At 44.3% G+C, this 25,829-nt stretch overlaps 1 protein-coding gene across 4 annotated transcripts in view; it reads left to right on the top strand.

Annotated features, from left to right (window-relative positions):
• LOC115470017 (prominin-1-A-like) overlaps nucleotides 1–25,829 on the top strand; it is a 174,463-nt gene that overhangs the window by 91,209 nt on the left and 57,425 nt on the right. For all 4 annotated transcript variants that reach the window (XM_030202863.1, XM_030202860.1, XM_030202861.1 and 1 more), the window contains exons 8-14: nucleotides 7,588–7,775; nucleotides 8,557–8,631; nucleotides 10,718–10,781; nucleotides 12,070–12,229; nucleotides 13,251–13,403; nucleotides 17,142–17,265; nucleotides 22,550–22,641. In XM_030202863.1, coding sequence (XP_030058723.1) covers nucleotides 7,588–7,775; nucleotides 8,557–8,631; nucleotides 10,718–10,781; nucleotides 12,070–12,229; nucleotides 13,251–13,403; nucleotides 17,142–17,265; nucleotides 22,550–22,641 — 856 coding nt within the window. The remainder of the gene's footprint in view (nucleotides 1–7,587; nucleotides 7,776–8,556; nucleotides 8,632–10,717; nucleotides 10,782–12,069; nucleotides 12,230–13,250; nucleotides 13,404–17,141; nucleotides 17,266–22,549; nucleotides 22,642–25,829) is intronic.

The raw sequence follows: 25,829 nt of genomic DNA, 5'->3' as shown, positions 1-25,829 counted from the left end.
GTAAGGTCCTTCTGTAATTTTTCACAATCCTGTCGCACGTTAACGACTTTGAATAACTTTGTGTCATCAGCAAATTTAATTACCTCGCTAGTTACTCCCATCTCTAAATCATTTATAAATATATTAAAAAGCAGCGGTCCTAGCACTGACCTCTGAGGAACCCCACTAACTACCCTTCTCCATTGTGAATACTGCCCATTTAACCCCACTCTGTTTCCTACCCTTCAACCAGTTTTTAATCCACAATAGGACATTTCCTCCTATCCTATGACCCTCCAATTTCCTCTGTAGCCTTTCATGAGGTACCTTATCAAATGCCTTTTGAAAATCCAGATACACAATATCAACCGGTACTAATTAGTTTGTTATTCAATTAAATTGCATTTGGATATTGGTTGTGCGTCCAAATTTCTGCAAGCAATTGTGAGCGCCATATATAGAATCTGGGGGAGTATGGAGTAATTTGACCAGTGATTATATTGATGTATCTTATAGGTTGCCAATATTTATTTACTTTAAGCATTGACCTCTAAGGTATATTTTCTCCATTAGTCTGCTGTTGTATTTTTTTTATTGGTTGTGTGTATAACATTGCCACCTAGTGTTGACCCAACTGTATAACAGAAGTTGTTTTGTTTTGTTTTATTTTATTTACCCTAGCACTGACTGAGTAAATGTCACATCAAGACATGTTAGGGAGGTAAAGTTCTTAGATGAAATAAATTATTCCTTCACAGAGCAGCTCATTCAGGAACCTACAAGAAGAGGAACTATTTAGATCTAGACCTTAGTGGCACACAGCATTTGGTATGAGAAGTAAGGCTACTTGGCATCAATAACAATCATAACATTATCAAATTTGATTTAATAACTGAAGAGAGAACAATAAGGAAATCTACTGTGCTAGCATTTAACTCTAAAAAGGGAGAATAATAACATGAGGAAAATAGTTTAAAAAAAACAAAACTTAAAAGCGCAGCTGCAAAGATTAACTACCCGATATTCAAAAGTATTTAACCAGCCAGGAATGGCTGACCAGTTAATTTTAACAGCCAGATAGACTGCATAAATAGCAGACCCTCTATATGTCCTTGTGACGTCCCGGGTGAGGGTTGAGGGTGAGCCTGTGAAATAACACAGCCAGACAAAGAGATATAAATTAAAACAAGTGTTTAATTGAATCCTGAGGCCTGTTAAGGCACAGGGCCAGGAACACAGGGAAAAACGCCTGTGTAGTTCAATAAACACAATCTTAAGTAGGCCTTTGTCTGGCAGGCTCAAAACACACTCTGTGGCTGGTGGGGCTGCCATGCCTCAAACACAGCCTGTAAGTCCTTCTCAGTTCTACTCCGAGTTATAGGGTCTGGCTCTAGCCAGACCTCAGAGCAAGGCTCGCAAGTCTCAAACAGGAAATAAAAGTGGTTTACTTCAGCCAGTTCAATCATTAAACGTCTGTTGTAGTGGTGTATGCTGGGGCTTCAATTCTTTCTTCCCTGGGCCTCCTTAACCTCAGTCCGGCCCTGTCTTTTATACTTCCTGGCTCACTTCCTGGGAGTAGGGTTACCATATTTGCTCCCCCACAAAAAGAGGACATATGCCCCGCCCCCTTTCACATACCGCCCTGCCCCTTTCACACACACACACCCTGTCCCTCCCATCACATACCTCTAAGGGTGTCCTAACCTCCGTTCACCTTACCTTACTATACTGCCCTGGTGGTGGTCTACTGACTTCTTCAGGGCAGGAAAGAGCCCCCTCTTTCCTGCCTGGAGCACCTACATACTATTCCTTGCTGACTCCGGTCCCGGTGCCGATTCAAAATGGCCGCCGAGAGTTGAAGCGGCCTCAAGAGACTTCAACTCTCTGCAGCCATTTTGAATCGGCGCCGGGACCGTCAGCAAGGAACAGTATGCAGGTGCTGGGGGCAGGAAAGAGAGGGCTCTTTCCTGCCGCGAAGAGGTCACAACCACCAGGGCAGTATAGTAAGGTAAGGGGAGTGGAGGATAGGACACCACTAGGCCCGCTCGCCTGCCCGTTTGTCCGGATATCCGTACAAACAGGCAGGCTGGCAAAACCTGCCTGGTTCCCAGCCATGTCCTCAAAAAGAGGACATGTCCGGGTAAAACCGGACATATGGTAACCCTACCTGGGAGGGACTAGCATTCTTAAGGTGGCTTAAGCTATCTGAAGGACTATTCTTGAGGGTGAGAGGCAGTGTTCTATAAACTCCTTCATATACCCTGCCACTCAGCTCAACTGTGCCTGGTTGAGCACCTTCCATATCAGAATCTACCTGCCAGGACAAAAAGTCTGCATTATCATGCTCTCGGCCCACCCAATGTTTCACTTGATAGCTAAAAGGCTGGAGGCTAAGGAACTAGTGCATTATATATGTATTTGAATCTTTGTAGAGCCATCCACTGAAGGAGTTGATGGCCAGTGATTAACAGGAAGTGTTTCCCCAACAAATAGTATTGGAAGGTTTCCAGTTCCTACTTGACAGCTAGAATTTCCTTCTCAATTACTGCATAAATTTTCTCTCTTGGGAACAGCTTCCAGTGAATTATGCCACCAGATGAGGTTCACCGTCTATCTCCTGGACCACAATGGCCCCAAGTCCAACTTCTGAGGAATCAGTATGCACAACGAAGGGCCGGTTAAAGTCCGGGCTGACCAGCACCTGCTCTGATCAAATATCTCTCTTCAGGGCTTAAAGAGCACCCTCCAGCTCTTCAGTCTAGTGTATCTTTTCTGGAGCCTTCTTCTGCAGGAGGCGGGTTAGTGGTTCTGCTTTCTCAGCAAACCCTGGAATAAATCGGTGGTAGTAACCAGTGAGCCCGAGGAAGGCTTGGGCAAGCTACTTCATCTGGAATACTGGCACCTGGGTGATTTGCCTCTACCTTCCAGATCTGGGGTTTCACTTTTCCTTTCCCAACAGAGTACCCCAGGTACTGGACTTCTTGTCCTCCCAAGAAGCACTTTTTGGGATTTGCTGTTAACCCGGTGGTCCATAGACTATCCAGGACTGCTTCTACCTGGATGAGATGAGTCCTCCAATCTCTGCTATTGATGACAATGTCGTCTAAGTAGGCAGCCGTATAGGTTTAAGTATGTGATCTACAAGGTTCTGGAAGGTAGCTGGAGCACCATGAAGGCCAAACTGAAGTACTATGAACTAGAACAAACTCTGGAGTGTTGAAAAGGATATCTTATCTTTGGTAGCTAGGGTGAGAGGTGCCTGCCAATATCCCATGGTTAGGTCCAAGGTTGAAATGAATTGGGCCCCTCCTAGCTGCTCAAGGAATTCATTCACCCTTGGAATGGGATAGGCCTCTAGTTTAGAGACAGTGTTCACCTTCTGAAAATCAATACAAAACTGGATGCTCTCATCCGACTTTGTTACTAGCATAATGGGAGTTGACCAATTACTGGCTGACTCATTGATGACACCCAGTTCTAGAATTTCAGCAACCTCTTTCACCACAGCTTGCTGCCGGGCTTCTGGGATTCGATGGGGATGTTGCTGGACTACCACCCCTGACTTGGTGATATCTTGAGATGCAAGATGGGTCCAGCCTGGCACTCCAGAGAACACATCTTAATTCTGACATACCAACTGCTCTAGGTTGGCCTTCTGTGAGATGGAGAGCTGGTTACCAAATGTAACTTGCAATGGTCCAGATTCTGTCAGGACTTCCAGCCAAAAGTCATCTTTTTGAACTAGGGCTACAGTCATGGGAACCCACTTCTTCAACAAATTAAAGTGGGAGATCTTTGTCTTGTCTCCTTTGTCAGGTTGGGCCACTTTATAATTGCCAGGTTCTGTCTTTTCTACAACTTCATAAGGACCTTGCCATTTGCATAATAGTTTACTCTCGGAGGAGGGTAAAAGGACTTGGACTCTATCCCCTTGCTGGAAGGGTCCCTGTACTGCCTTCTGGTTGTAGGCTTGGGCTTGACCCGCTTGAGCCTTTTCCAGGGAGATCTTGGCAGTCTCACTGGCTTTCTTTAGCCTTTCCTGCATGGTTAGCACATATTCGGCCAAGTTCCTTCCCGGACTGGGTTCCTCTTCCCAAGTCTCTCAAACCACATCCAGGATACCTAGGTCTCCTCCTATATAACAGTTCAAATAGAGGGTTTGGGCAACATTGGATTTTTCATATACAAGTCATGGTCCTCCAGCAGAAAGATCTTAGGAAAAGTCTCCTCCTCCTACCTCTTTAGACCACAAATTAGCTGGGCCCAGATGGTGCTGAAATTGGGAAAATACCAGCCCGAAACTACTGGGTAAAGTAGCCAAGGCAAGACTGCTACTTCCAAGTGAGCTTGCTCTATAGGTATTTTAAAGGACACTTGAGCTGTTGGGTACTGTCTCTGGTCACTATGTACACAGGCCAGGATGATAGTTCGCATGTAATTCAATTGCAGGCAATTGCGTTCCTCTGTTTGGACAAGGGTCTTGTCACTGCCGGAGACCACTAATGCTTGGTATGGATGTCCTTCCAGCTCAACTTGTGGTACACAATTTCTACTTCCTGGACAGGAAGCTTCCACAAAATTGCAGTTGTGTGTGGCTACATCCATGGAATCTTCAACTATATTCTGGTGGTCTCTGGCTATATGACCTCTTCCCCCACACCTAAAACAGGTGGGGGAATATGGATCCCACAACCAGGGTAAGGTGCACAGTATGTTCGTGGGGATGAGGGCACACAGACATCTTCCTTGGAGACCCCGGGCTGGAGGGTGGTCTCTGATCCCTCTGGTTGTCTGGTCCAGCTTTTTCTCTTTTCTTCCCAGGACTTCCAGCCTGCTTCATTTCTTTATAGAGTTCTGACTTTGGTTGTGCTTGGTAGAAGGCTGCTTCTAAAGCACTCTCAGGGGTCAGTTTAGGGTGTTGCCTCACACACTCCTTCATAGGCAGGAGTAATCCTTCAAGGAACTGCTCAAGGAGGACAACTTTTGTGATCTCTGGGCCCGTTTTGCCTTCCGGTTGCAGCCATCTCCAGGCACCCTCCCTTGAGTCAGTAGAAGAAACTGGGGGTTTTCTTTAATTTGTAGGGACCCCTTCCAGAACTGCTGCTGATAGGCCTCTGGGGTGTAGCCTGCCCTTCCAAAATGGCAGCTTTTACTTCCGCATAGGTGGCCATCCCAGCGGAAATAACATCTTGGAATGCTGTCTGGCTGCTACCGGTTAGTAAATTCCTCAGATAAGTGGTCCATGATGCTTCTGGCCATCCAGCAAGGCAGGTGGTTCTCTCAAAATTGGTCAGGAAATAGTCCAGGTTGTCTTCTGGAATTGTTTTATTTAATACTAAATAAAATTTTACCATCCGAAGTGGTTCAATCAATAAACAGTTGCTCATTCAACTTATTGCTTGTTCAACTTTTTCAATTTTTTACATGTACACCCCATTGCTTTGAAGTGTTCAAATATTTAACTTTTTTTAAATTTTTTATGAAGACATATATAAAAAGAAGGAAAAAGCCTCTGTATTCCCGTTTTCAGTACGTGTTAGTGTCTGTTAACCGGGACAGAATCTTCATAGGCTCAAAAACCTCCTCTTATTTTTAATTAACAAAACCAGGTTATTATGACGAACACTTATCTTTTAGTGCCGTCCTTGCCGTTGCAATTTAGCTTCACTCTAATATGCATATTAGAGTGAAGCTAAATTGCAACGGCAAGGACGGCACTAAAAGATAAGTGTTCGTCATAATAACCTGGTTTTGTTAATTAAAAATAAGAGGAGGTTTTTGAGCCTATGAAGATTCTGTCCCGGTTAACAGACACTAACACGTACTGAAAACGGGAATACAGAGGCTTTTTCCTTCTTTTTATATATGTCTTCATAAAAAATTTAAAAAAAGTTAAATATTTGAACACTTCAAAGCAATGGGGTGTACATGTAAAAAATTGAAAAAGTTGAACAAGCAATAAGTTGAATGAGCAACTGTTTATTGATTGAACCACTTCGGATGGTAAAAAATTTTATTTGTTTCAAAGATAGTGGTATCGTCCCATTGTTTATTTATTTAATACTAAAACCAGAAGGGTCACTTGCAGGCTGGGTGCCTGAGCAGCCATTCCTGCTTGGGCCTGAGAGCTCTGTTGTAGCTCTACCAGCTTCTGCAGCACCTGCTGCATCTGTTGTTGCTGTTGCCATTGCTGAAAATGAGCTTGCATAAAGTGTTGCTGCTGCTTTTGCAGGATCTCTTGATGTTGCTGCTGGCCCTCCACCAAGGCCTGGAGTAGCCTTTCCATGTTTTTTTCTATATTGTTAACGGCCAGAACCGTGCAGTTCACCAGTAAACAAAATAAAACCTGCCTGTCCAGCACTAGCTATACATCCCCCTCTAACTAGGGCAGGGCTAACCCTTTTGCCCAATGTCCCAGCATAATGTCGTTGATAGGCCCAGAGCCCTGGAGGACACAGATCTGGCTTCCTCGGGCAGGATAAGCTCACACTGCTGCCACCATATTTGACACCCCGAGTGAGGGGTCAGGGTGGGCCTGTGAAATAACAGAGCCGGGCAAAGGGATATAAATGAAAGCAAATGTTTTATTGAATCTTGAGGTAGGGTTACCATATTTGCTCTAAGAAAAAAGAGGACACATGCCCTGCCCCCTGTTGCAACCCGCCCCACCCCATGTTACACCCTACCCCACCCCCTGTCACTTTGATCCCTGACAAAGAAAACAGATTCTCTCTCCCCCGTGTAGATCTCCTTCCCAATATTCCAGCCTCCCTCCAGCCACATGACTCCATTCACTACCCCTCCCCTCCATGCTAGCGTTTTTGGTGCGTGCTAAAAATAAACATGCACTAAATGCTAGAGATGCCCATATATTCCTATGGGTGTCTCTAGCATTTAATACACATTAATGGTTAGCGAGTGCTAAAAACACTAGTGCGGCTGAGTAAATAACCATCTAAGTGACTTGAAAAATAAATTAGACAACATTATGAAGCAGAAGGAATAAATGGGCACGATGACAATGATGTAGTTAAACTCAAGGGAATAATACTGATCCAAGGTCATGTGTGCATGCATCTTGGGCTGACAAATAATGGTCCAGCTTGCCTCAGCATGGGTGTGGTCATGGGAGCCTTGCAGCCAATTGGCAAGGGTAAGTACTGTGGGGACACCAATGGTAACCCATGTTCCCTGGCAATAATCCTGGCTATGGATATAGTATTTCCTTCACATTCTTCTAGATTATTATGTGGAGTTTTGACCTAAACTGACTATGTAACCACATATGACTTCTGTCACTGTGGGAAGCAAGCAATACAGGCATCACAAAATTTAGAAATCTCCACACAGCTAAAGCCACCTAGTTAATAGGCATGTTATAAATGATAACAAGCAGACTAGCCAAAAATAAATTTCTTGATTCACTTAATCTTATATTATTAGTTATAGAACCCTCAGATTAAATGGAAAAGCAGTAATAAATTTTTAGATCTTTGATACGCCCTTCCTGTGCAAGAAACTGGTTTCCTTACTGAGGTACAGCACGGGTTTTGAGAATTAATGAGTTACCCAAGCAAAAATAATCACCATGTCCTTTCCTGTTCTCAGTGTTGAATTCTACGGTAGGGTACATGACAGCTTTGAACTCCACGTTCCAGAACCTGCAAGATGAACAGAATATAATAAGCCAGAATCTCAGCAGAGTGCGGCAGGAGATCAAGACAACACTAGACAAGTGTGGACATCCCTGTGGTGGTGTATCCACTGATGATCTAGTGTTTGATGTCAACTTTACGGTAAAAACCTAGGATGAATCAAATGGGTTGCAAGGCAAATTTCCTTTTGTGGACCTCTTTAACATCAGTTTAAACCACTGTAAGACTTTCCTTTCCATCAATATTTCCTTTTCCTTCCCTTCCTTTCCCACTAATCTGTGTGGGGCATCTGACTGCTTTCTATCACTTCTCCTGAGGTTTTACAGTTGAAACTCCATGAGAGCCAGTAGAGCTTACAACACTATAGGGCCTCATATGGGTCCAACCTCAATTCTTCTGGAGCAGCTACAGACAGTTAAAAGGCAGTGGAAGACCTTTGTGTAGCTTAGTGTGAACATTGCCATAATATCAAAGTGCGAGCCTGGGGAAGCTGCCTTGATTTTCTGCTTCCTAGGGATGGTCTTGGTGAGAAATAGTGGCAAGACTCCATAACTGCAGTGAAGACGATGATATTGAGAACATTTATGAAAATAATGGTGCCTCTCATAAATTGCTTTCTATATAACATGCTTCTTCTATCCAGGGTTTTGTTTGCTTAAATTCATCCATCTGTAATTAAAGGGCTTATTTCCAAAACCCTCTTAAGTTCATATTAGTTGCATTGGATTTAGAGGGTTTTGGAAATAAGCCCTTCAGTTCCATGCAAAGCATTGATAAATATAATGACCGCCACCATTTCTCCTCTCAGTCAAAAGTAATGTGAACCCATTCTTCTGCACTGATATGGAGAAGAATGGGTCCTCTTTTCCAGTGTTTAACTAAGTCTAATAATTAATGCAGTCTAATGTTAATCTTTCTCCAGATGCCTGATCTGAAAAGACAAATGCATCTTCTCACAGGCCTGCTGAATTCAGATGTGCCATCAGTCATTAATAAGGTAAAACCACTGTAAGAGACCGAAGGAAAGCAGAAGAACAGAACTGGCTCCATACTATGTATCAGCTGAGCACAGTGATGAATCGCAAGAAATATATCTTTAACTACCTTCCCCACCCTTTTATAATAACTGTGAAAGCTGGGACAAGGGAAAGGGTTGAAGAAAATTGTCTACTGGTCCTTGGAAGTATCTTCACATGTCATTATTTTAGTCAGTGTAGTACAATGGTAGATACTGAAGACACGATTGGTTAACTTTCATTAGCAGTGGGTCTTGGTGATTCAGAATTGGTACCTCACGCTCTTGAGGAGGGAGACTTTGCTTATTTGGTTAAATAAAACATTGCTCTTTCTAATGTATTTCAAAGGAGGATTAAAACACATTGTGTTTTTCCCCACGAAACCTTTCTTGTAGGGAAAGTACTGTTATGTACACATTCACCATGAGTCAGGGTTCCCCAAATCAAGGACAAGGAATGTCATGGGGCAAATAGTAGTTGTCAGGAGAAGGGATATGTTCAATGGGGCCAGATGTTGAAGAGCAGGGGTTATGGCATCCTTATACTGTTTGAAGGGAGGGGGGGAGTCAAGGGAGGATGGAAGATAGAAGAACTTGTGCAGTTGGTGGGAGGGGATCAGGGTGTGCATGGAAATTGGGATCAGTGTTTTTATAAAGTTGCTCCCAGACACGTGATGTAGAGAAGTTCTTTGTTTTCCACTGCATGCAGCTTTTTAAAATCACTGCTCCCATAAGATGTGAAGAGGAATGAACATATTGTCCTGCATGTCCTTAACATACTTTACAAAGGCACTGCATTTACTTGAGCCTTTTCTTGTAGTTGTTTGGATTGGAAATGAGACAGGAAGCTGCATGGTATAAAAGAGAGGTCTTGCTTACTCAACTACCCAAGAGGTGGTGGGAGGCGGGGATAGTGCTGGGCAGACTTGTACGGCCTGTGCCCTGAAAATGACAGTTACAAATCAAGGTAACATATACACAAAAAGTAGCACATATGAGTTTGTCTTGTTGGGCAGACTGGATGGACCGTGCAGGTCTTTTTCTGCCGTCATCTACTATATGTTAATATGTTTTGGATAAGGGGGGCAGACTCAGGAAAGATGTCAGGAAGTATTGTTTCACGGAGAGGGTGGTAGACGCTTGGAATGCCCTCCCGCGGGAGGTGGTGGAGATGAAAACGGTAACGGAGTTCAAACATGCGTGGGATATGTATAGAGGAATCCTGTGCAGAAGGAATGGATCCTCAGAAGCTTAGCTGAAATTGGGTGGCGGAGCAGGTGGGGGGAAGAGGGGGTGGTGATTGGGAGGAGAGGATAGGGGAGGGCAGACTTGTACGGTCTGTACCAGAGCCGGTGATGGGAGGTGGGACTGGTGGTTGGGAGGCGGGAAATACTGCTGGGCAGACTTATATGGTCTGTGCCCTGAAAAGGACAGGTACAAATTCAAGGTAAGGTATACACATATGAGTTTGTCTTGGGCAGACTGGATGGACCATGCAGGTCTTTTTCTGCCGTCATCTACTATGTTACTATATCTTACAAGGGATCTCATTCTATGGCTGGCAGCTGGGATCTGTCTTTGAAGTGTGGTCAGATGGGATAAGGTATTTAGTTTTGTTTTTTTTTTCTGCTATCATCTATTGTGTTACTATGGAGGTAATTCTAAAAAGCCTTTCCATGTGTAAACCTGGGTTTTATACAAGGAAAGGACTGTTTCTAAAATAGTGCACTGGAAAAACACACAAAAGTATGTGCAGGTGGTATAAGTGGTTGTTTGGGGGGTAGACATGCTGGGGCTCAGGGCCCACTGGCAACCTATGTTGCCTTCAGCTTCAGATAGGCTTGGGGGCTCCCTATGACATGGATGCTCAGGGCAGTTTCCCTGTTTGCACCCCCCCCCCCCCCCCCCAATGTTAGCCCTAGTATATTCACTTTTTAAAGTTGTCTCTATTTACATGTGCACCAGCCATATCCACTTATGTGACTGGTTCTGAAACTGCCCCCTGTCTTCTACCACATGATCTTTCATTTTTTCTCCCTTTTTTTGTTTTGCTTTTTTCTGGGTTAAGGCATATCAGGTACTGAGTGACATACCAGACACAGTCAAAAACAAAACAAAGGACAACATCTCAGGTAAATCAAATGATTGAATGTTTTTTCTTCTATCAAAAGGGAAAAAGAAGGTGAAAACCCTATGAATCAGTCCAAGAAAAGAAACACAGTAGGGATGGACCAGTGGTCTTCAACTGAGAAACAGAAGCAGCCAGAAGTTTAAAAAAAAAAATAAAAAAGTGAAAAATGTATCCAGAAGACAGTACGAGAAAATGGACTTGACATGGAGCTGTGTTTCGGCAAACAGATGTCTGCTTCAGGAGTCGTCTTTTCTGATCAGCATTTATAATCAAACTTGATTAATGTCTGTAACTCTTGTAGGCCACACCTGAACCACCAAGAGCTTAATCTATCGGGCCTGCAATATCTCTTAGCACCGTTGCTGAAGATGCATGAAAAGCCAAAAAAAAAACCCACTCTGGATACAATTTTAATACATTTTTCACCATATTTTTTTTCTTCTGGCTGCTTCTGTGTTTTGGTTGAAGCCCACTGATTATTCCTTACTGTTTTTCTTTCCATCTAGACTTTTTCTGATACTCAGATTAGCATTTGTTACATTATACACAGCTAGTTGTTTTTCATCCAGTCTGGCAAAATTCCTTAGAAAACTGTTTATGCAGTGCTGATATTTGGTTGGGTCATCCTGGAATCTTTTCTGTTGGGTTCCTGGTACAGAATACTGACATCCAGTGGGCTTACAATAGTGTGGGGCAGTGGTGTAGCCACAGGTGGGCTGAGGTGGGCCAGGGCCCACCCACATAGGGCTCAGGCCCAGCCAACAGTAGTACACATTTAGCGGTAGCTGGTGGGGATCCCAATTTCTGCCAGGTGAAGACTTCCCCCTTATGGTAACGAAAATGCTGCTTTCCACGATACTGGCACCTACGCATTCTCAGTTTTCAGCGCATGCCCACTGCAGACTGCCAAGGTGAAGAGAAGCAGTTTTCCACCAGCTGAGATATTTTTTTTGGTGGGGTGGAGAACACTTCTAGCCTAGGCCCACCCAAAATCTGCTGTCTGGCTACGCCCCTGGCGTGGGGTCTCCAGTGTACTGTGCTTTAACTTACAGTTGTCATTTTCTCAACACATAGACACAGCTCCTGGCTTCCTGTGCAGATATTTCAAGATTCTGCAGCAACAGTTTGCAAATTCTATGGCATAGAGCTCATGATATCATCCCCAATTTTTGTCCCTACCCTTGGGGATAGCCCTGTTCAGATGAATAAATTGGAGATGTCTCTGTTTATCCAGAGCAGTAAGGAGTCTGTGATAACTTACTCATTGTTACATTCTTTCTCTTTATTAGGTATACAAAACCAGTTGCTGGAGATCAAGAAAGAGACTGAGAGCATCAAGAATCAAATTCCAGTTATAGATATGATGCAGAATGTTACCGACATGCTGGACAATGCATCCCTCACGTTTTACTCTTACGAGTCAAAAGTGACAAAAGGAAATTATTACAGGTAGAAAACTGGTTGTCCAGCTGTCCCACATTTGGAGGAACTGCTCCCCATTTTAAGAGGATTTTCTTCATATCCTCCTCTGCAAAACTTGGCCAATCAATGATGTGTTCTTTTCCCTTCCTTAGGGCATTTTTCTGATTATTCCCTAAAATAGCACCCAGAGTATTATTGTCTTCATAGGAACATAAGAGTAGCCATATACTGGGTCAGACCAGTGATCCATCTAGGCCACTATCCTGTTTTCCAAACAGTGGCCAAGCCAGGTCACAAGTACCTGGCAGAAACCCAAATCGTGGCAACACTCCATGGTACATAATCCCAGGGCGAGCAGTTGCTTCCTATGTCTGTCTCAATAGCAGACTATGGACTTTTCCTCCAGGAATTGTCCAAACCTTTTTTTTAACCCAGATACACTAACTGATGTTACCACATCCTCTGGCCCACAGCCACATTTCTGTATCAACAGAAGTGGCTTTCAATAATACCCCCTCTATATATTACTATGGCAGCTTGTGTAAAACTGTCATGCTGATAGTGTCTACCAACTAGTAACCAGTCCAGAAGCGTGGGTTCATGCCTCTCTGCTCCTAGGCTTTCTCATGTTCTAGTCCTCCTTTGTATAGTAATGCTGCTCTGACAATCTATGGCCTTGCTGACCCTCTACTGTGTAATCCTAGTGAAACTGCACTGTTTTCTCACTGACCTAGACACATGTATGAAGTTGGTGGAATAAAAAGGTATTGTCTACAATTTGTAGAGTTGATTGTCTCTATGTTTTGGTGTGAATGCTTCTTTCCTATTTTAATAGGTAGAGTTCCTTTTCCTTTTCAGTTCTTAGATTGTATACTGCCTTGGCAGTATAGAAAATGCCAATAAATTATAATCTACTTATTTCTATATATTCAAGTGGACTAACATAGAAACTGCATATATTTTCCTTCTATGCAATAATCTTGAATAAAAGGAGTTGTCAGCTCTGCTTTAACATTTTGCCTCGTTCTCTGCTCCCTCCCTCTTTTAGTTGGATTGTAGGACTCTGCTTGTGTTGCATGGTGCTCCTAATTGTCCTATGCAACATTTTTGGAATGATCCTAGGATCTGCTGGACTCAAAGCACATGTGCCTCCTACTCGGCGGAGTGGTGTGTCTAACTGTGGAGGGGAATTCTTTATGTCGTAAGAAGATGCTGCCATTTAATTTTCTCTTAGCTGTAAATGGAAAGCTAGAAATTATTTATGTAATGTCCGTTCAGGTCACACAGTAAATTTTAGGGATAAGATCTGATTTGATCTTTCTGGGTTTTCAGCTTTCCGCTTTTGACCACAAGGCAGAGCTGGCCCAAGGCTATTTGATGCCATAGATGAACTTTCAGTTGTGTCCCTTCCCCCATCCCGTAGTCTAGCATCTCCCCTTTCATTCCCCATAGTCTAGCATCTCCCCTTTCATTCCCTTCCTAGTCACCCATAGTCCAAGATCCCCCTTTCCATTCCCTACCACCCCCATTCAGCATCACACTCTTCACCCTTCTCTGCCCCTGCTGTCCAACCTCTTCCTGGACCAGAGCCAAAGTTGTAAGAAGACTGTGTACTAGCGTGTGGCCTTTAAACACTGAATCTGTTCTAAAGTACTGCTGTGTACTTCCCCTCCCCCCCCCCTGACACAGGAGTTCTAGTTGGGGGGAGGGTAGGACAAGTGCTTGAGTATGGGCTTCACACTGATGCTGAGTCTAATTACAACTTCAGCCCTGGTCCAGGAACAGGTAGGACAGAGGGGAGAGATGCTGGACATGGGGTGGGGAGTTAGGGAAAGGGAGAGGAGATGCTCGTGTCCTGTCTTGCTGTTGTCTCTAAATGCTGCTGCTCTAGGCAGACGCCTAGTTCTAGTGGCAGGGCCAGCCCTGCTACTAGATTATATAGTCAGTCCCTTTGATACAAGTGGTTGTATATTCTAATGGATTGCAGGCAGAAATATAGTTGGTCCTTCTATTGAGTGTGCATTAAGAGATCTATGACCCAATTGTGACAATACTTGATATTGAGCACTGGGTCAAAGATCACACACACTTTTTCACCTGCAGGCTTTGCATCAGTTTTCAAAACAAAATTACATACATAAAAAGTATGCACATTCTTTGTCCCAGTGCAGATAATTTAAAAATTGATCTGTAGTTCCAATCCAAAATGGTATCAGGCAAGTTCCCACCCAACAATTCCCCCAGGACAATTCCCACCCTCCCTATCCTTTTTTTTGTTTTTGTTTTTTTACAGACCATAGCTTCTTTCTTGTATTGGGTCCCATAAGTCCTGGCGGTGCTTCTTTTTTTTTTTTTTAACGGTGTCTGGAACAAGGAGGTTAGAGCAACATATGGATGTACACAGAGGACGTATAATGGAATCATTTTTCATAAGTAGAGTAGTAATTTGTTATAAATTGTAATCAGTGTGTCATTTTAAGGGGCTGAATTAGGTGGAAACCTAGTTTGGGAGAAACGGCATGTCTGGAAGGGGAAAGGGGTGTGTGCAGTGGCGTACCAAGGGGGGGCGGTCCGCCCCGGGTGCCATTGGGTGGGGGGTGCTCCGCTCCCGCCGCCTCCCATGGCCGTTCCCGCGGCGCCGCACATTAAAAAAACCGGCGAAGCAGCGTCGCAGGCAGCGCCTCATGTCCTGCTTGTAAAAAAAAAAATCAAATCTCCTTCCTCCTCCTCCTCGTCTTGACGTCAACTCGGGCCTTCCAATCAATTTGATTGGAAGGCCCGAGTCGACGTCAAGACGAGGAGAAGGAAGGAGATTTGATTTTTTTTTTAGGGGAAGGGGAGGGGAGAAGGGGACTGGGATGGGGTTGTTCAGAGGAGAGAAGGGGACAGGGGAGGGGAGAAGGGGACTGTGGTGGGGGTCTCAGACAGGAGAAGGAGGGGAGAAGGGGACTGGGGTGGGGGTGTTCAGAGGGGAGAAGGGGGCTGGAACTGGGGGCTGAAAAAAGGGGCAGAGAGAGAGAGGGGACAGATCCTAGATGGAAGGGGGAGCGAGAGGGAGGGCAGGCCCTGGATGGATGGGAGAGGGAGGGCAAATGGTGGATTGAAGGGGCAGAGAGAAAGGGCAGGCAGTGGATGGAAGGGACGGCAGAGAGGGCAGACACTGGATGGCAGAGAGAGAGAGAGAGAGAGAGAGTGAAGACAGATGCTGGATGGAAGGAAGACGGTGAAAAGAAGATGAGGAAAGCAGAAACCAGAGACAACAAACTGTAAATAAAATATATATTTTTATTTTTTTTGCTTTAGGATAAAGTATTGTAGATGTGTTAAATGTTTATAATAGAATGTGTAAATAAGGTAATCTTTTTATTGGACTAATTTTAATACATTTTGACTAACTTTCGGAGAACAAAACCCCCTTCCTCAGGTCAGGATAGGATACTGTAACAGCACTATACTGTACTGACCCGAGGACGGAGGTTTTGGCCTCTGAAAGCTAAATGTATTAGTCCAATAAATGGTATTATTTTACTTTCTATATTTGTTTTATTTCTATTTGTTAATTTGTAAAGTGGTGATTGGTACTTGTTAGGGTTTTTTTTCAAATTTACATCTGCTGTCTTTATATTTTGCACAGTACTAGGGGACATTTTCTGTTTCTGTGGTGTTGCATTGTATGCAGAGTCTGGCATCGGGGGTTCAGTTTAATTTTTGTCTAAATAGAAAGTTTATGATTACTTATTCTATAGTGGATTAGGGTGTATCTGTGTTTGTGAAAAAGACATGGCTTTCAGTTGGCATTGACTGTGCAGGATCTATGATCTGTACTATTCTGTCTGGTTTCGTTTTACAATAGGTGAATTGATGTTCTAGTGCTCACTGTAGTGTTTAAGATGCTTTCCTTTTCCTTGTGTGACTCGTAGAAATGACTGCTTATGGTATGGTAGAATTGCTGTATAGGTCCTGAGTGTTTTGTATTCTCGGCATACCTAGTACTGGATTGGGGGGGGGGGGGGTGTTAAAAAATGACTGGCCCCGGGTGTCAACTACCCTAGGTACGCCACTGGGTGTGTGAAAGACAATGTTGTGAGTGTGCATGTGCATGTGAGGGAGTAGTGACCCCCAAAACGATCTTAAAGAGAAAAAGGAGGGAGATACTTGTCCTAGTGTGTTTTGTATTTTTTAGGTTATGAGTGGGAATTGTCCTCCCTGGTGTGATGGGAATTGGTTCAGTGGGAATTGTCTTAGGTGGAAGTTGTCCAGATGGGAATTGGTGGGTGAGAACTGTCCAGGTGGAAATTCACCTAGGACCTCCAAAATACTGTGTTAAGGTTGATATTTCCCTTAAAACATTCTCATCATTTTGTCAGAATACTGTTCCAAAGTTCACTGATTTACCAGTAGCTGCAAGGGTTATGTTTAAACTATCTTGTTTAATGTATAAGGTCTCTTATAGTCCAGCTCCTGTTTATTTGATCAGATGTTTCACCCTGTCAGTATAATTTGTGTTCCCAGGTTTTTCAATATGTTTTCTTTTCCATCTATGAAGGGTAAAGTAAGAAAGAAAGAAATGTATAGATTGTTTTGCTTTCTTGTCTTATCAGGCAGCTAAAGTAGGCAGAGAAGTTTTCCCCTTTCATAAGTCAGGCATCAAGTTATGTACATTTTAGACGATTGCTTAAGACATATTTATTTAGGAATTGTGGATGGAGATGAATGTATTAGGTTTTTTGATTAATTATTTTATTATTGTATTTCCTGGGATGTCCAGTCTCTTTGTATATTACCCACATTGAACTACAAGGTATTGCAGGCTATAAGAATAGAGACTTTCATCTCCTCCATTAAGCATCCCTTAAGCTTTTTTTTTTTTTCTTACATGCACTATGGCTAGTTATCTTTGCATGCACTGAAAGGTAATTGCTCTGTTCTTCTGTGACAGGGGTGCTGGATTCAGCTTCATATTTTCTTGGTTGTTGATGCTTGTAGTGTTGATCCTGTTTTTAGTGGGTGGGAATGCATATACCCTCATCTGCAAACCCTGGAGTGATCAACAACTCTACCAGGTAATATTTTTTGCATCTCTGCTGGGTTTCTTCTTGGAAGGTCATTGGTTGTTTGAAACAGGACCTTGAAAATACTGACTACCTTGGGGGGGGGGGGGGGGAGGTTGAAGGTAATTTACTAACAGGAAGTCCAAGTGGCTGCCTACGTTGGGGCAATTTTATGAAGACAACCGAGGTACCTATGTGCCTTTATGTAACAGCCTTGCAAAAACTGCAACAATCATTGCTAAAATGCAGTTGTCTATATTTACACCTTCATGGGAGTAGGTGTTGATGTATGCACGTGAAATATGTGTATGTGTGTATTTATAAACTATGCCTGTACTTCGTGACTTCCTCCTGTGCTCCACTCAGACTGCATCCCTGGGAATCCCTGTGGATGGATTATGTAAAAGACTAGTAAAAAAGGCCCGTTTCAGTTTTTAAGGAAACGGGCGCTAGCAAGGTTTTCCTCGTAGTGTGTATGTTTGAGAGAGTGTGTGTGTGAGAGTGACTGTGTGAGAGAGAGAGAGTGCCTGTGCGAGTGTGTGTGTGTGTGTCAGAGAGAGAGTGAGATTGGGTGCGATTGTGTCTGTGAGAGAGTGTGTGTGTGTCAGAATGACAGTGTGTGTGATTGCATATGTGAGACACAGCGAGACCGAGAGTTTGCTGAACCCCTTTCCCCTCCCCCCTTCCACCCCTGTCTGAGTTCCTGAAATCCCTCCCACTTCTTCACATGTGAGTTCCAGGACCCCCCTGCCACTTCTTCCCATCCCCCCCCTCCCCTTCCCACTCCGCCTCTCCCCCCTCTCCGAGTTCCAGGACCTGCCCCTACCCTTCCAGTTGATTTCCAGGAATCCCCTCCCCCTGTGTCATTTCAGGACCCCCCTCTGTAGTTTCAGGACCCCCCTCCCCACCTCCTGCATGTTTTTACCTCCTGCACTGTAGGGATGCCGCTTCACACAGCCTCTTCTTTCTCTTCTGTTTCAGCTGTTCGTGTGAGGGTGGGACCACACGAACAGCAGAAACAGAAGCAATAGAAGAGGCTGTGTGATGTGGATGACGTCACTGATCTACTTCTGGAATCAGACCACGGAGTCACGGTCCCAGGCAGAGACCAAACGTTGGAGGTGAGAATTATTATATAGGATGTGCTGCTTTGTGTCCATGTGTACTTTTACACATATACCATGGGGTAATTTTAAAAATGCCTTTTTTACTGTGGATAAAACGGTATTTATACACACAAAAAAACATACAAGATCACCCCTCCCCCCTTTCTGTGCAGTAGAATGACTCTTGATTTAGCCCTGCCTTTATCTTGTCTTAAGGATTTTGCTCTGCAGGTTTCTTTTTTTTTTGTTATTATTGATTTATTCATACATATCAAATATACAAATATTATAAACTTGAAGATCAGAAAAGAAATATCAAATAATCAAAAAGAAAATCCATGTTTAGACCACAATATATTAGAAGGGTCAAACAGAAATCTAATAAAGGTAATGTAATGTTACAAGGAGAGCAGAATAACTAAACAGAAGTCTAGGACTTACTAGTACACTAATACCTTCCCTGACTGTAATAAACTCAGTCATTGTTTAGGTTCAAAAAAGAGAAACATTTTTGACTAGTATGTAATACAGCATTTGGCAGAAAATGTCAACATAAAATTGGCCCTAAGGGCCAAGAATTCTTTCCTATGCTTCTGCGTCACCTGCGACAAATCAGGAAATATACTTCAATCCACCCTGATTCGTTTCATTTGTTGGGTTTTTGTTGTGCTGGTTTTTATTATTTTGATAAGTGCATGCTGATGGGCTGTTCCATTTCCTGCGCTTATTTTGAGGCTTTTTCTACTTTTGTTCATTGGGTGGTGCAGCATGTGTCTGGCTCAGACTCTATCGTGCATTACCTGGATGATTTTTTATTTGCGGGTCTGGCTGGGAGTCAACAGTATTTGTCCTTAATGAGGGTTTTTGATGTGGTGGAGCAGGAGATTGGTATTCCTTTGGCAGCAGATAAATCTGAAGGTCCTGCTTCTTCATTTTTTTTTTTTTTTTAGAGATTGAATTGGATTCTGTCTGTATGGATTCCCGAATTCCCCGGGACAAGGTACAGGCTTGACGATTGCTATTGATGTGACCTGTTGGTGTCAAAATTGACTTTGTGGGATATTCAAGTTTTGGTAGGTCACTTCAACTTTGCTGCTTGGGTAATCCCGATGGGTCAAGTTTTTCCTCGGCATTTGTCTTTCCTTTCCAGGTGTTTACAGAAGAAGCATCACAGGGTTCATTTGCCCTAGGTGATGCAGGAGGATTTGCTGATTTGGCGTCATTTCTTGACTCAGTTCAATGGTGTGCAGGTATGGCAGGGGATCCCATGTCTAATGTGGATCTTGGTCTGTTACTGCTGCATCGGGTGGGTTGGGCTTTGTTTTGTATTTTGGGGGGCATGGAGTGCTGCTATGTGGTTGGAGTGGTGGAGGAGTGTAGATGGTATGTTAACATTGCCTTTTTGGGATTGTTCCCAGTTTATGTGGCTCTGGAACTCTGGGGAGGTTACCTGACAAATAAGCATATAGTCTTCTGATAATGTAGCGGTAGTGCACGCCCTGAATAAGTTAACTACTCGCTGCCCCATGTTGATGGCCTTACTCTTCTTCGTTGTGCTACCTGTCTGCAGTTGAATGTTTCAATATCTGCTAGGCATGTTCTGGGTGTTCTTAATGAAACAGCAGGTGCTTTCTCTAGGTTCTGGCTTTGGCGCTGTTACCATATACCAGTCCTACTGTTATGCCAGTGGAGTTGTGGATCAGTTTCCTGGAGCCTACAGAGAGCTACTGAAGAGGGCTTTGGTGCCAAAGATCCTACCTGTCGGGTTGGTGACTGTTTTTTGGCTTGCCGACAGCTGTACTGCCAGTTTCTTGCATCTCATCAGGTGCTGGTGGACTTCATCCCGTTTGCTTAGTCCATTGATTGGTCTTCAGGGGTGTTGAGTCAAACACTGACGATTGTTGCCTTTTTCTCCAAATTGCTTGGCTGTGGGGATCCTATGGCCATTTTTCTGATTTAAAAATTATTGTGTGGTTATGCGAGGGGTGTGTGGGACAGTGGTGCCTGGTTGCTTTGATTGCCAATCTTGTATGAGGGGGTTGTGGTATTACTGTGGGTATTGCTGGAGGTTTGTAGATCTCCTTTTGAGGTGCTGCTATTTCAGCTTCATTTTCTGTGTGCTTTTTTGGGGCATTTCGGGTAGGTGAGTTGGTGGCCCCGTCTAAGGATGCTGATGGTACTTCTGGGCTGTTGTGGGGGGGATGTGCCTTCAGTCTCACAGGCTTTCCTTGTGCCTTTGTCACCCCAAGACTGACCAATTTGGGTGTGGTGTATGGGTGCATTTGTGGGCCTCTCTGCAGTTGGTGGCTTGTCCAGTGCATTCTGCAGCTGCTTACACTCAGCTGCAGCCTCACGGTGGGCTTTTTTGGCTGCTTTATGAAGATGGGTCCCCTCTGATACGTTTCCAGTTTGCTGCAGCGCTGAACCTGGGTTTTGCTTGTTTGGGTCTTGAGCCAGCTCTGTACGGGACCTATTCCTTTTGCATTGGGGCATTGTATTTCTGTTGAATAATTTTCTATAGATAGTAATTTAAAAAAAAATTTTAAGCCCAACAATGAAAACCCTATTGGCACATGCCATCTCTTTATTAATACTTGTTGTTGAAGAGCATTAGATTTGATGCTAGGAAATCTGTCTCTTGGATGCACTTTTGACCAGTGGCATAGTTACAGGGGGACTTGGGGACCAGGCCCTGCCTCCCCGGTTTGGGTTTGAGATCCCCCAAAATTGAGGCACTGTCTGCCACTTTGGCTCGGGAAGGGTGTTCCTAAGCCCTTCCAGTGGATGCCCTCTTCCATCTGAAGCCCCTCCCCCACTGCATGTGTGAAAACTGAGCTTGAGCAGGTGATGGGCCTCTCTTGTGTCAGCTGTTTCATAAAAAACAAGCATTTGTGGGGGGAGTGACCCAGGAAAAGCACTGCCAACTGCCAGGCTTCAGATGGAGGAGGGCTTCCACTGACAGGTCTTGGACACACCTGCTAACTCAGGTATGTGGGGTCGCGGGGGAGGAGTAAAATTTTGTGCTTTCCCCACTTTGGGCTCAGGCCCCCCCCAAAAAATCCAAGGTCTGGCTACATGTCTGCTTCTGACTTACCTGTAGAAGAGTATTATTAGACAGCATGCCTCCCGCTTTAAAAAGTGCTTGGCCCACTTCATTGCATGTGACTCCAGTATGCTTCAACATTCTCCTGGCTTGATCAGATTTGCTTTATCATGTACATGACAATGACATAACTATAACAAGGACAAGCGTATCATCCATTAGCAGCAGCTTAGTGTCCAAATGGAATTTGCCCAAGAGTTCTGCAGGAAATAAAATGCTGTAATAATTGAGCCTCTATGCGGTATTTAAAAGGACTCTCTGGAAAAGAGAAGGGAATGTGCTGTATTTTATGACCCAAACAAAAGAAGCAAGATAGGGAATTGTACATCTTCAGTCTGATATCCATATTGGGGGAAATGTTAGAATACATTCATAAGTTAAAATGAACTGTACAGAGAACAATGTGGGTTTTGCAGAAGTGCAATATGGATTTGGGCAGACAGATCCTGTCAAGTCAACATAATTAAATTTCTTTGCTAGGCTCTTAATTGTCAGAGTTAAGTTATCTGGTAGCCTTAAAGGGATATAGAAGAATAGAAACCTTAAATATTTCCTTACTGTTACTTATATACCATGTGTTCTACAGTAGTGTGCAGAGGGAAGCCTTAAAGGTATAGTCAGTTTTTGATACTCCCTGTCTTTAGCTTCCATATTGACCTAGAAATTTTTTTTTTTAGGGTGGGGGGGGGAGGGTGGTTCAGGATTGATGCCTTTTGGGACCTGTTTACTAAGGCACGTTAGCATTTTTAACGTGCCTACAATTAGCGCATACGCTAGCCATGTAGGCGCCTATAGGGATATTGTAGGTGCGCACACTGTTAATGCCCGTACATGGTTAATGCGCGTTAAAAACGCTAACGCGCCTATAACACGGCTTAGTAAACAGGGCCCTTGGTTTGTTTGGCACCCTTTAGAATGAGGCGTGTAAATCAGTGGCATCTAACCATCACCCAAGGAAACTTAGTACATACCTTTAAGGGGTGGAGAAAGGGGAAGAGTGACTATGCATACTCATTGCTAGGATTCTAATCATTCTAGGATACTTTCTAAGAAAAAAAATAACAATTATCCATTCAATTTTCTGTAGTTTCTCGATACACCGAATCTGATTCCAGGTTTCAGTTTGTCAAGCGCTCTTGGTCTGCAGAACACGTCTGTGACTATAGAAAGCCTCTACAGGTGAGTACTCCATGCTGTGACAGTAGGTCTAGGAAAAATGAAATAGTCCACCTGGTCCATTAACATTCTGTGTAAATATGTCATTGCTGTGCACAGAAAACTTATGTGTCTGTCTAAGCTTGATTGATTATTTTTTTAAATAAAAGGAACCATTGGTGTTTTTTTTAATTTATCATAATTTACTGCTTTTCCTGGAGAGGTTATGAAAAAATTTACAACACTATTAAAACACTAAAAGCCTGCTATTCAGAGTGACTTAACCAGGCAGGAGAGGCTCCTGCCTGGTTAAATCACCTGTGCGGGGCTATCCACTGGTACTCAGTGGCACTTAACCAGTTAGAGCTACTGAATATCAGCACTAACTGCTGAGGTCGTAGCAGGGGCGTAGCCAGACATACAATTTTGGGTGGGCCTGGACCCAAGATGGGTGGGCGGAAGAACTCCACTTTGTCCCACAAGTGATTTGGTCTCTCTCTTTCTCACCTGTATACCATATGGTCTGTCATACATTCTCTCACACCCCCCCCCCCCGCATACCTTTTAAATAGCAGATTTTCACCGGCAGCGAGCAGCAACTAATACACACTGCTCATGTTGGCCCCACACCCTTCCCTCTGATGCAACTTCCTATTTCCGCATAGACGAGAATACATCAGAGGAAAGGCTGTGGGGCTGGTGTGAGCAGTATGTATTAGTTGCTGCTCGCTGCAGGTGAAGATCTGCTATTTACAAGGTATGCAGGAGGGACAGTTGTTGGGAGTTTTTGGCTGGTGGGGCTTGGGGATCCCTGCCAGCCACATCATAGGTGTGCTGCTGCTACTAGGTGGGCCTGAGTCCAAAGTGGGTAGGCCTGGGCCCATCCAGGCCCACCCTTGGCTATGCCACTGGATCGTAGCCAGCAATTTGGGGGGGGGGGGCAGAGTCGGCACATATGTGTTTGTTCAGATATTCAGCTGCCCAAGTTAACCAGCTAAATTCAACCGCATAAGACTTAGTGGCCCTTTTACAAAGCCATGGGAGGGCTAATGCGTTGATAGTATGCATCAAATTGGCACTACTGCCGGGGTAGTTCATGCGCCCGGCGGTAATTCCAAGTTTGCAGTGCACTGAATCCAGTGATAGAAAATATTTTTCTATTTTCTACCATGGGGGTGTTCCCGGCAGTAAATAGCAGTGTGGCCATGGAGCGTGCTTCATGGTTACCACATGGGAAGCACATGTGCCCTTACCAGGGGCGTATCTGCGTGGGGCCACAGGGGCCTGGGCCCCCGCAGATTTCGCCCTGGCCCCCCTCCCCGCCGTCAACCCTCCCCCGCTGCTTACTTTTGCTGGCGGGGTCCGACCCGCAATCTCCATATTTCGGCTTCCTCCGTGGCCATGTGCTTCCAGGAAGTAACGCTGCAGTGCTGATTCGTTGAATCCAGTTCGGCGTCTGACGTCCCAGCACGTCAGACGCCGAACTAGATTCAACGAATCAGCGCTGCAGCGTTACTTCCTGGAAGCACATGGCCACGGAGGAAGCCGAATATGGAGATTGCGGGTCGGACCCCGCCAGCAAAAGTAAGCAGCGGGGGAGGGTTGACGGCGGGGAGGGGGTGGAGAGAGGCGGCGGTGGCGGCGGGGGGGGGGGGGGGAGGCAAAAATGTGCCCCCCCTCTCTGGCTCTGGCCCCCCCTACCGCCGGATTCCAGATACGCCCCTGGCCCTTACTGCTATTTTCAAAACCAATTTTTAGATGTTTTTCTGTGAAGTACATCAGAAGTGCGTTAAATCACAAAGGGGCGTATTAAGGGAAGAATCTGGGCATTCCTAACACTTGGACATTTTTTCAGCCAAAATAGAACAAAAGTATCCCAGACTAAAACTAAGATGTTTTGAGCTAGACCTGTTTTTATAACGAATAAGGCACAAAAGGGTGCCCACTGGAGGGAATCAGGGATGACCCCCCCCCCACCCCCCACAAATGTGAATACAAATATGATTTAGCAGCCTCTATGACAGACTCGGATATTAGAGCCAGGTCTATTAGAGTTACAGTACTTAAGTACAATTGGCAGTACTTTTACTTGTAACGAGTTACATTTAAGCTGTACTTTTGTACTTCTCCCCCTCTACAGGCTTTTCAAGCAATGTCAAACATAGCTTGCAGCTGATTGGGCCTGAACTTCCAGTCCCCGAAACAGCTGAGCTGGGACCAGAAGTTAAGACCCAATCAGATACAAGCCAGGGTCTGACATCACCTGGAAACCCTAGTCCCTGCCCTATATACCTGCCCAGAACAGCTGTTGATTGGCTATTACTTTGTTGTTGTCAGGCTTGGCTGCCTCCAGTCTGAATCACACTTCACTGCATGCAGGGCCTGCTCTCTCTCCCCTCCCATCCACCATGGCCCTGTAGCACATTCTTGCTCCTTCCCTCCTTCCCGTTGCACCTATGCTGGACTTGTGCTAATAAACTACCATGGGAGGCGCACAGTTTAATTGTTGTCTACATATTTCTAATTTTAGTTTGGGGTTACTTATTCTCAGTGCATTTTTTGTAGGAAAAAAGGTACCTGTACTCATGGGTGGGGCTACCACCTATGGCTCCTCCCCTATAATGGCCACATCCATGTTAGCCACACCCCTTTTACCAATCATGGCGCATATAAACAGGCATCATTGAAAATATTATACCAGTATGGGAGAAAAAATAACTTGAATTTTTTCATTATAAATAATTTCTGTAAGATCATGTTACAGCTCCAGTATACCCAGTGCAAAATAAGATAGCAGATGTAAATTCTCAAATTGGACATATTCCAAACACTAAAATGAAAATAAAATGATTTTTTCTACCTTTGTTGTCTAGTGACTTTGTTTTTCTGATCATGTCGGTCCTAGTCTCTGATTCTGCTGCTCTCTATCTGTTCCCTTAACTCTGTTTCCAGGGATTCCTTTCCATTTATTTCTTTACTTTCCTCCTTTCTTCTTCATTTCTTGCTCTACATCCATAGGTAAAAACTGGGTCCTCCACAGACTTGACTGGAGGAGGTATAGAGTGGATCCAGTTTTTGCCTATTTTCTCCATCCATGTGCAGTTTTTCTCCTCTTTTCCCTTTCTCTCACCTCCGTCAGTATGCATCTCCTTCCTATTCTTCCCTCCCCTCCATCCATATGCATCTCCTGTCCTTCCTCTCTCTTCCCTCTC

The sequence above is a fragment of the Microcaecilia unicolor genome, chromosome 5 (genome assembly GCF_901765095.1).
Source record: "Microcaecilia unicolor chromosome 5, aMicUni1.1, whole genome shotgun sequence".
Taxonomy (NCBI): domain Eukaryota; kingdom Metazoa; phylum Chordata; class Amphibia; order Gymnophiona; family Siphonopidae; genus Microcaecilia; species Microcaecilia unicolor.
This window is presented reverse-complemented; position numbering and strand designations above follow the sequence as displayed.